The following is a 10,611-nucleotide window of genomic DNA, read 5'->3' on the forward strand; positions in this document are numbered from 1 at the left end:
AAATTGTTGAATTTAAGGTTACAATATTTATTTGTGAATTTTTGGCATTAATTTTATATTTTTTTTCATATTTTTCCTATTTTTTATTAATCAATGGCTAATTTTCGGGATTTATCAAAAAAATAAAAATTTAAACAAAATTGTTGAAAACGGATCGGGTAGTTTATTTAAAAAGGGGGTTGATTTATGGGTTGGGTAAGGTGTTTATGGGCTTGAATTTTTTAGGGGCATAATTGATCCCTTTCCATTTTCATATAAATGTCATGTGGTAAAGTTAAAATGACATGACAATTTCATGTGGCATTTAAAGAAATGAAAAATAAGTTGGATATGCCCAGTAGGCCAACTAACGCCCATAAGAGCATATTTAGACCAAAATTTGGACGGCGAGGGCATGAGTGAGCCAAACTTTAAACGGAGGGTATATCTAGACCTTTTCGAATAGTTTAGAGGCATATTTGACCCTTTACCCTTTTAAAAATAACTGTTGCAGTAACTAAAAGCAAACTCAACAACAAAAGTATCCCCTTAAATCCTTTTTATACATCACTTTTAAATACATGTATATTCAAATAATTTTTAATACCACATTCACTACTAGTTGTTTTTATAATTATATATTTTTTCATTAAAAAAATTCATTATATAAACATATTTTTTAATTAAATCATTTTCTAATCACTTAAATATATCAATTAAAATGAAGATAACTTTATATGAGTAATATGCACTTAAAATTTAACTCATCTATGTCATTTTAATTAACAATAACAATATGAATAAGCCTTTTTTCAACGAAAATGACATAAATAATCAAACTTCTAACGAATAACATAAATAAATCTTTTCTTGATATTTTTAGCCTTTTCCCATCTGTTTAAAGGGATGTAAAGTGCTTAAACATAAAGAAGTAAAGAACACAGGGTCCCACACATTGTGGAATCTCAACAAATGAGGCCATATTCTTAGTCCACATCCCCTGGAATTTCAACAAAGGCGGCCATAATATTGTTAGGTGGACTATTATGAAAAGTATTGAAAAGTAAACAAATAAAAAAAAATTAATTTTTTTTAAATATCTATTATATATACCTAAAAAAAAATATTTTAATTATATATAACTAATAATATAATTTTCCGCATTTTAACTCCTCCCCTGTCCATACTATTATATACTAGTAAAATTTTAACTTACTTTCATTACATTTACTCTCTGCATCATACTAGTATAACTTCATTTTACATAACTAAACTTAATTGTAAAATGGATCCATGGAAAGACCTGACCGGAAAAGTAGTGATGGTGACCGGAGCATCGTCAGGAATCGGGCTAGAGTTCTGTCTCGATTTAGCCAAAGCCGGTTGCAGAATCATTGCTGCTGCTCGTCGTGTTGACAAACTGAAATCTCTTTGTGACCAAATTAACAGTAATTCAGAAGGATCCCCTGGTGCAATCGCCATCGAACTTGACGTTGCTGCTGATGGTGCTACAATTGAGTCCTCTGTACAAATAGCTTGGAATGCTTTTGGACGTATCGATGCATTGGTTAACAACGCCGGCGTTAGAGGTACTTGATTTTAAAGCCTCTGATTATAATTTGGCTTTTAGACCTCCTATTCTATTGAGTCGCCCCTGTTGAGTGGAAACATAATTAGAAAATTCTAAGCTGTCACTAGAATTAATTTTTGCGTATAATCACATTGCATAGGGAGTGTGAGCTCTTCAGTGGAATTGACAGAAGAGGAATGGAACAATACATATAACACAAATCTAAGAGGGGCATGGATGGTTTCGAAATATGTTTGTAAGCATATGATCGATGCTAAACAGGGCGGAGGATCTGTTATTAACATCACTTCAATGGCTGGTTTAAATCGTGTAGCAGTACCAGGGACTATTGCTTACGCTACTTCAAAGATGGCTCTAGACATGGTTACTAAGGTACGTACGTTCAATTGAACAAGTGAATTGTTATTCATGATAAATTAATTGATTGATTGCATTTTAAATGACAGATTATGGCGATTGAATTGGGAGGGGAGAATATCAGATTGAATTCGATATCGCCAGGAGTTTTCAAATCAGAGATAACACAAAGCTTAGTTGAACAGAAATGGTTTCATAAGTTTCTTTATAAAACTCTTCCTACTAGATATCTTGGAACGACAGATCCGGGCTTAACATCTCTCATTCGATACTTAATTCATGATTCTTCTGAATATGTAACGGGTAATGTTTTCATCGTCGATGGTGGAGCTAGCTTACCAGGTGTCCCTATTTTCTCGTCACTCTAGCAAGTTTAACAAGAAATGGACATGTTACAGAAATTAATAAAATGCTTGTGTTAAGTTACTACTATATTGTACTTCTGATTATCGAAGCGAGCAAAAATGTATCGTAATACTTGGTGTGATTTAGTATATTGTTACCTCCTGTTAGAGTGTTCACGGTTTGAATTTTGATTTGAATGATTTTTTATTAAAATCAAAATCAAATCAATATAGTCTATTTTTAAATTATTAAAATTAAAACCAAACAAACTATAATAGACATTTATCGATTTTGTTGTCTGGAAGCAAGCAAAAGAATTGATTTGGATTGGTGTTTAATTAAACCATGAACCCTCTATCTTACTATTTCTTAATAAATTACAATTTAAAAAGACTTTATATTAAGATGAGCATATCTTCCTCATGTTTACACTAGTTTCACAACTATCTCCCCCATTCAGTAGGAGAATTAAAATTTAACCAAGAAATATCGATTGATACCGCTCAAATTCAGTAGCGGAATCAAAATTTAACTAAAGAATATCATCGACACCGCTAAAATACATGTGGCTATCCACACAAAAGGCCCCAACCCAACCCACACAAGGAAAAACAGAACTTTCTTTTAGCTAAAGTTGCTTTTGACATTTTTCAACCCTCAACACTTTTCCATAGGCTCCATTCATATCTAAGTCTATCAATGCCCATATGTATACTCCAAAGTAGACAACTCTTTCCCCATATTTTACTTCTTAATCTTACAATTAATATGAGTAACTTGGACATATATTAGCTACTTCCTTCGTCTCAATTTATATTTTATTTTAATATGATATAATTTTTTTAAAAATAAAATATTGAAACATGTGTCGATGTATCAAAAAATATCTTTTAATCGTATGATATAAATATGTCATATCAAAAATTAAAATTAAAAAGTTATCGAAAAAACATTCTTTTTAAATGTACTAAAATGAAAATAAATAAATTAAAACGAAAGAAATACTAGAAATGAGATTGACAATAAATAATCTTTTTAATTATTTATTTTTCATTCAATATCCTTGAAGTCCTAAATTCCTAATTAACTTGAATTCGTAACATAAGTGATAAAGACCCATTAAAATTCTAATAGCGCTTTCTAATAATAAATTATTTACAAAACTTAAACTCGAAACTCTTAATCAAAATTAAAATAATTCTATTTATCCCAATTTTCCAATATCCCCCCCCCCCACCACACCCACCCCCAAATCCTGACTTTTCAGTTTTCACCTTGTGATTTTCCGTCTTCGAGCCGATATGAGTCACGGGACTCCTGCTACACTTATCTCAATTAGAATTAATTTTTCTGTCTAATTTACGTGATACTATTTGATTATACCAAAAAATCAAAAGGGAATGAAGATTTTTAAAGTTTAAACGACGTTTACGTGATTAAGAATAAAAAGAGATTTTTTAAAGTTACTCATTCTGTTTTATATTACTGGACCTATATTGACTTGACACATTTTTTAAAAAAAGTTTTAAGAACATTTTAAAAGAGATGTTTTGAAATTAACAATTCCAAGTTGAAATCCTGAAATTTCTTAATTGCATTGCACGATCTTTTTCAAAATAGTTACTATGAAGATCTACAAATCAAAATGAATTTCATTTAAGCCCCTATTTCCCTCTACGCTTTTTTTTTTTTTTTGAAAAAAAGTTGAAATTTAAGAAATTCATCTCACATCCTCCATTTTAAAACCCCAATGACTTATTTTTCGAAAAATTTATGCTGGATGAGTCAAATAAACACACTGAATAAAAATAAGAATATTTTAAAAACATATATGAGACAAACAAACTCCAATATATTATATTAGAGAATCTAATACTTTTGGGCAGAAGTCAAGCAAGTTCTTTTTCTTGAGTACAACTTTTATAACACAATTTTTTTTTTAATAACACTATGAGATCATTTATAACGTGATTATAAGTAATTATTTATATTATATTTCTTGCTCAAGTATCCATAGTTAATTAAATAGATTAATAACCTAAAAATAAGATAAGTAACTTTAAACAACAAGTTAAATTGCACTAGTTATAATATAGGTATAATACACAAATGTGTCCTTTAACAATTATTTTCAGCTGTCATCTATGCCCTCCAATTTTAGATATGTACAGATAGACACTTAAATTTGTATAAAATGGAATAAATAGACACATGTATGTTAGTTGAGCGACTTTTTTTTTGTAACAAAATAAAAAATATGAATAAGATAATTACTATCAATTGTGTAATTTTCTGAAAAATCAACTCAAAATATTTCATTTAGTTATTTCGATTTAGAAAGATGTCATTTATTTTGGTGGACTAAAAAAGAAATAGAAAACATTTTATATTAAAATTTATAATCATCATAGGATGATACATTGAGTGAGACATATTATTCCTCATGTTGACAAACATTTGACTAGTACAATACAAAGAAAAACACACAATTCATAATACAAATACTACTTAGGTTTTAACACTTGACCAATTCCAAATGACTATTTCTTGATGAACTTTCAAAGCTTGTTTTTGTACCAATAAACTCCTTTATCTTTATCTTTCTCCACAAAGATACACTCCTTTGTATCCCTCCACATTGCCTTTAAAATTGGTGTATCATCAAATTTATAGTATTCTCCTAACAATGGTTTGATAGCTTTTGTTGCCTCCATTGCATGGTAATGTGATATATATGAGAATATATGATGCAAAACATGTGTATCTGTAACATTGTGGAACACCTTATTTAACACACCATAGTCTCTATCTACCGTTGCTAGAGCTCCTCTTAGATATTCCCACTCAGATGAATCATAATGTGGCAATGAAGAGTGAGTGTGATGTAATAAAGTTATCAAAACTATAAATCCATTCACAATAAGGAGGGGTACCCCATAGATGCATAGAACCCAAGCTAGACCTTGTGTTAAAGTAACACGATATAATAAATATGTAACTGCAATCACACCTGCATCTGAAATGTAGATTTGAAGCCTTTCGCGATTAGAATATATTGGGCTATATGGATCATAATGACATGCAAAACGATCATATTTTTTGCCAGAGATATTGAAGATCAAGTACAAAGGCCAAGCAAAAGTTAGAGTGAAGGCAAGTACGAATACTCGTCCTAATGGATTGTTCAAGTATTTGTAGTACCATCTTAGTTTTGATTTAAGTCTTGGTATGTAAACTTCATCATTCTCAAGGGAACCTGTGTTTGCATGGTGACGACGATGACTATGTTTCCATGCAAAGTATGGTGTTAGAAGTGCAGAGTGGAGGATAAGACCAACGGTGTCATCTACCCATTGGTAATCACTAAAGCCATGGTGACCACATTCATGGCCAATGACCCATATTCCGGTGCAAACACAACCTTGAGCAATCCAATAAGTAGTCCATGCCAAATAGGTTAATGGTGATGGAAGAAGGTGAATGTAAGTGGTGGCAATGTAATAAAAGATGGAGACAAGTATGAGATCTTGAATAAGATAGGAGAACGAACGAATAAGAGATCGTTCAAAGCAATGAGGAGGGATGGCCTTCTTGACGTCACCAAGTGTAAAAGGTGGCTTTGAAGATGGCACTCTTTCAAGAGGATTTTTCTTCTGTTCATTTTTAGTTGTCATAGCAGACATATTACCACCACCTCCCATTTTTGTTCCCCTCCCTCTTCAATCCTGAATCTGCAATTCAATTATGGAATGAAGTTAAATGCTTAATCCTAATAAGTGATATTACAATTGAGGTCGTCGATTTTATTCCCTAGAAAGCTTGCTTCATTAATTTGTTGGGGAATTAACACAAAATATATTTGAAACAAATCATATTTGATTATTGTAGAGAGTGAATTTGTTAATTATGTCATGTGAAGAAATCAAACTAACCAAAGAGAAACAAATGATAAATTCATTGTATTATTTAATTGCATTATTTCTTATATTGGATCAATATAGAAGAGTATATTATTATTTATAAGTAACTAAAAGAAATATGTCTTTTTTCTTATAGATCCTAAATTAAAAAGAGAATAATTATTGTAGATTCTAAATATGAAAGGAAAGTAAATGTTTTAAAATATCTTAAACCAAAACAATTAAATATTTTACTATTAGGCAGTGGAGATCATATACTATAGAAGAAAAGTACATTTTAACAAATTACAAAGAAATACCTCAAAATTGAAAAGAGACCTTTTAGTCTCCCACTGAAATTAGAAAAGGGAAGTGTTAATCTGTGAGTGAAGAATATAGTTTTGTGTATATATATAATGCCCTATATGTGGGACCTAGTAGCCAACCTACTATGACTATTGGAAAAACAAAATTCCTACTTTCATCACAACCACAACATGTAATTTCTTGGAATGGTTCACAATATCGTACTGAGGTGAATTCAAAATTTAAATTTAACGGATTTAATTCTTAAATTTTTTAGGTTTGAATTCGATGGAATATATATATGTTTGTGTGTCCTAAATTATAAATTTGGATGAACTCGTTAAAATTAGATTTAGTTGGTTGTATTTCATTTCACATTTGGATATATGAAAGTTGTATTCTGGTTTTTACTTTGGTTGGTGATGTTTGGAGAAGTTGAATGGTCACTTAAATCACGAGAGGGAGTTATTTTGATAGTAATTCGTTTTCACTTTCAGTTTTAAGATTGTGAGGTGCTTGAGTCATTAAGGAAGCAAAAAAGATAAAAGCTCCTAAAAAGAGGTTAAAAAGAGGAAGAAGAAAAAAAAATTTGATTAGTCAAGTAATCGTAGTAATTATTATCTCACATAGTTAAACTTCTTGTCCTAAGAAAAATTGTACTCCCTCCATCTTATAATTACTTATTCAATTTCCTCTTCACCCTTCCCTTAAAAAATCATAAATAAAAAAGATATTTTTACTTATTTATTCTTTAATTCCTTTTAATTATTCTACTTATGTGCCTTTAATATCAATCCCAAGATTAAAAATGGAGGGGTTTTCTAGTTTTTCTTTTAAGACGTGAAGAAATAATTATCATTTCATAATCGATTTGTTCTAACTTTTCCTTTATAAGGAAAGAAGATAGTCATATGAAGTAAGCATATCAATAAATAAAAAATTCAACAAAAAAAAATATAATATAAAATTAGAATTATAAAATTTAGCTCAAAAATATGATAAGTTGACATATTATATTAAAATAATGTTGTGTTGTTTCAATATCTTAACGAAGACAGTATTTTTTTTTATCTCTTTTTACAAGTAGACAACAATAATATTCAAGAGAAAATGGTCAAATGACCACCCAACCTATTATTGGATTTCTAACTACACATTTATTTTTTGCGAGAGTCCTATTATCTCCTGAACTACTTTAAAATAGAATAAATAACCTCTTAAGTGTTGAGTTGACATAGAGAGAATATGTCACTCTCTTTGAGAGAGTGAGTTGCCTATTTTTTTTTTTAATTTCCGTGTTTTCTAATTTTCTTTTTTATTTCTCTTTCTTTCTTCTTGTATTTATCTATATAACAATACTTTTTTCACGAGCAAATGACATAAATGGTCCCTAAACTATCCTAGTAGGTTTAAAATAGTCCCTTAACTATACAGTTGACGGATATGGTCCTTTAACTATCCACTCCATTTATGTCATTTGCTCCTTTTTTCACCATTATCATTGTTGAAGCTTTTTCAATGGATGTTTGGTATAAAAATTATCAACAACTAATACATTTTATGAATCATAATTTTTCAATAGACTTATTTAGAACATATCTAACAAATTAAATTTTATTTAAAAAAAAAACATACTCATTAATTATTATTTATTTAAGTCATGGACTCAAGAGTAATAAAATCAAAGTGAAGTAATTGTATATTTAAAAAATATCTTCAAACTTATTAAAAGAAACTAAAACAAAACAATTTCTGCTACATTTTTAAAGAAGGATCCTACATGTTCTCCTAAAACCCATGAAGAATCAAAATCAAAAACTCAAATTATAAATTAATCATGAAAATTTTAGAGAGAGAAAGATTAAAGAATGGGGAAGAGAAAATGTGACTTGAATTTTCGTTTTTATAAATTATTAGAGATATAGAAATTTATTAAGGTAAAAAATGATGTTTAGAATAGTTATGGTTGAAAAAATGATTGGAGAAGAAGGGAAGAGGAAGGAGGAGAACTTTTTAAAAATAAATAAATTATTAAATGGTGAAATACACGTGTCAAGAACGTGTATTTCATCATAAAGACACATGCCTAATAATGACATTTCAGGGAGGAAATAATTCCACTTTAAAATAGCGCATAAGGGTAATAGGATCCCCGTGAAGTATAAGTGTGTAGTTGAAAATTCGATAATAGATTGAGGTGTCATTTGGCTATTTTCCTAATATTCAATGATAATAGAGAATAAGAATAACATGAAGGAGAATGGAAAACATAAATATTGGAATAATAAAAGTTACTGGTGTAAAAGGTTATTACAATTACCTAAAAACATTTTTATTTTCCAATTATTGCAATGCATGGTCCTAAAAGTTATTGTACTCTCTAGTTTCTACTAAATATTTCTTTGGCTTAAGTTATCTACGGCCACTTAAAGTTGTTCGCATATCTCACTTGGACATCTCAACTGAGGCTTGTACCTATTAAACACCTTATTTGTTCGAAAATCATTTATATTAGACACAAAATGCTGACATGGCAAAACAAGTGTTCCACGCTCTTTGAGCGCGTATAGAAATTAAAAAAAAATAAATTTCTTTTTCTATTTTCCAACTTATACACATAAAAAAAAATTAAAAAAAGAAAAAATAAAGGAAGAAAAAATGGAAAAGCCTCGTCTTCTTCACTGCAACCATGTTCTAACCACGCATGTCTCTCTCTTTTTCTCACCCTTTTTATCTTCTTTTGCCTTTACCTTCAATTTTTTAAAATTATTATTATATAGATCTAAATCTCAAATATTCTAACAAAGTTCCATTTTTCGATGAAAATAATATGAATTGATTATTTTTTTAGGCAAAAGTCGTTATTGTTTTTTTTTATATATAATTATAATAATAAATGATTATTAATGGAAAGAAAATAAAACCAAAATGGGTGAAAAGCTTTGAAAGGTTGCAGATTTTGACGAAGAAGAAGAGGGGTTTGCGGGGGGGTGGGGGAGGGGTTGATTTTTATTTTTATTTTAAATTCTTTTTTAATTGCCACATGTCATCATTTCATTGGTCTATCTATTATGTATTTGTGTTTGAGACACACGCACTTTTATCTTTCAACATATTTTCATTTTGTGTTTAATAGATATAAGTTTGTTAAGATTAAAGTGTTCAATAGGTACATGCCTAAGTTAAGGTGTCCAACTGAAATATGTGGACAACTTTAAGGGGTTGCATATTAAGCCTTCAATAATCTCTATTGAACTAAGTTTTGCATGCCCATCATCAAATTCATGGGCTATCCATCCACGTCATTCGAGCATTTATGATTCTAAAGCCCAAAAACTTCTTTTGTATATGGGTCTTCAAGATAGTTATAAATCACTCGTAGACTAGCAAAGATAGTAAGTCAACCTCATATCATTATTTTGTCATCTCTGATTCATACTCGTTTTGTTAGCTTTTGGCTATAGCTAATATTAGTTGTTTGGCCTAGATAATCTAAGGATATTTTTATTTGAAGCTAAATCTGCGTGATTTTTCTGAAAACGCCTATACAACTAAGAGCATTTGTACACCTTACATTAAACTCTTTTTTTTTTCTTCCAACTATGAATGTGAAACTTTGTTTGCATGCCCACAAGAGTTTGTATTGTTATTTGTTTTTTCCCTTCTTTGAGGATGAGGTTATTTATCCAACACAAATAGATATAGAAGTAGCAAATTAAAGCAAACAAACTTGATACGCATGAACTTTAAAGACAATACGACAATTTTCATTTTGATGCATGTACAAGTCCAACAATCTTCAGAAATAAATCAATTTGTCGATTGCCGGTATTGGCAATATCTAAAATATCAATTCATGCGGTCTAATAATTTCTTTGGTAGTTTTCTAGGAGGATCAAGAAAATTAAAGCTAGACGCAAAAATGTCGTAAGAGAATAAAACATATAGTATCAATTAAAATAGGAAGAATGATATGAGAAGTTAGTACCATTTTAAACAATTGTTAGTTTTTATACGTTTAGAGAGAAAGCTGAAAAGCACAACGGATGAATGTTTTGTTTTCTTTTCCCACGCACGCTTAGTATATGACATAGACACAGGGCCGGCTCTATGTATACAAAAATAAGACATTGG

At 29.8% G+C, this 10,611-nt stretch overlaps 2 protein-coding genes across 2 annotated transcripts; one reads left to right on the forward strand and one right to left on the reverse strand.

Moving 5' to 3' along the window:
- Nucleotides 1-1,144: 1,144 nt before the first annotated feature.
- On the forward strand, nucleotides 1,145-2,450 carry LOC102597729 (3-oxoacyl-[acyl-carrier-protein] reductase FabG-like; the record flags this gene model as incomplete). The annotated part of the gene is made up of 3 exons (XM_006366094.2): nucleotides 1,145-1,568; nucleotides 1,710-1,942; nucleotides 2,017-2,450. Coding segments are annotated over 3 exons (936 nt in total), but the record flags the coding sequence as incomplete, so codon positions are not given.
- A 2,228-nt stretch (nucleotides 2,451-4,678) lies between these two features.
- On the reverse strand, nucleotides 4,679-6,549 carry LOC102598049 (delta(12) oleic acid desaturase FAD2-like). The gene is made up of 2 exons (XM_006366095.2): nucleotides 6,492-6,549; nucleotides 4,679-6,003 (listed from the first exon to the last, which is right to left on the reverse strand). The coding sequence occupies exon 2, from the start codon at nucleotides 5,971-5,973 to the stop codon at nucleotides 4,831-4,833; it is 1,143 nt and encodes a 380-aa protein (XP_006366157.1). The 5' UTR covers nucleotides 5,974-6,003; nucleotides 6,492-6,549; the 3' UTR covers nucleotides 4,679-4,830.
- Between the last annotated feature and the right edge of the window lie 4,062 nt (nucleotides 6,550-10,611).

The sequence above is a fragment of the Solanum tuberosum genome, unplaced genomic scaffold (assembly GCF_000226075.1).
Source record: "Solanum tuberosum cultivar DM 1-3 516 R44 unplaced genomic scaffold, SolTub_3.0 scf00604, whole genome shotgun sequence".
NCBI lineage: Eukaryota > Viridiplantae > Streptophyta > Magnoliopsida > Solanales > Solanaceae > Solanum > Solanum tuberosum.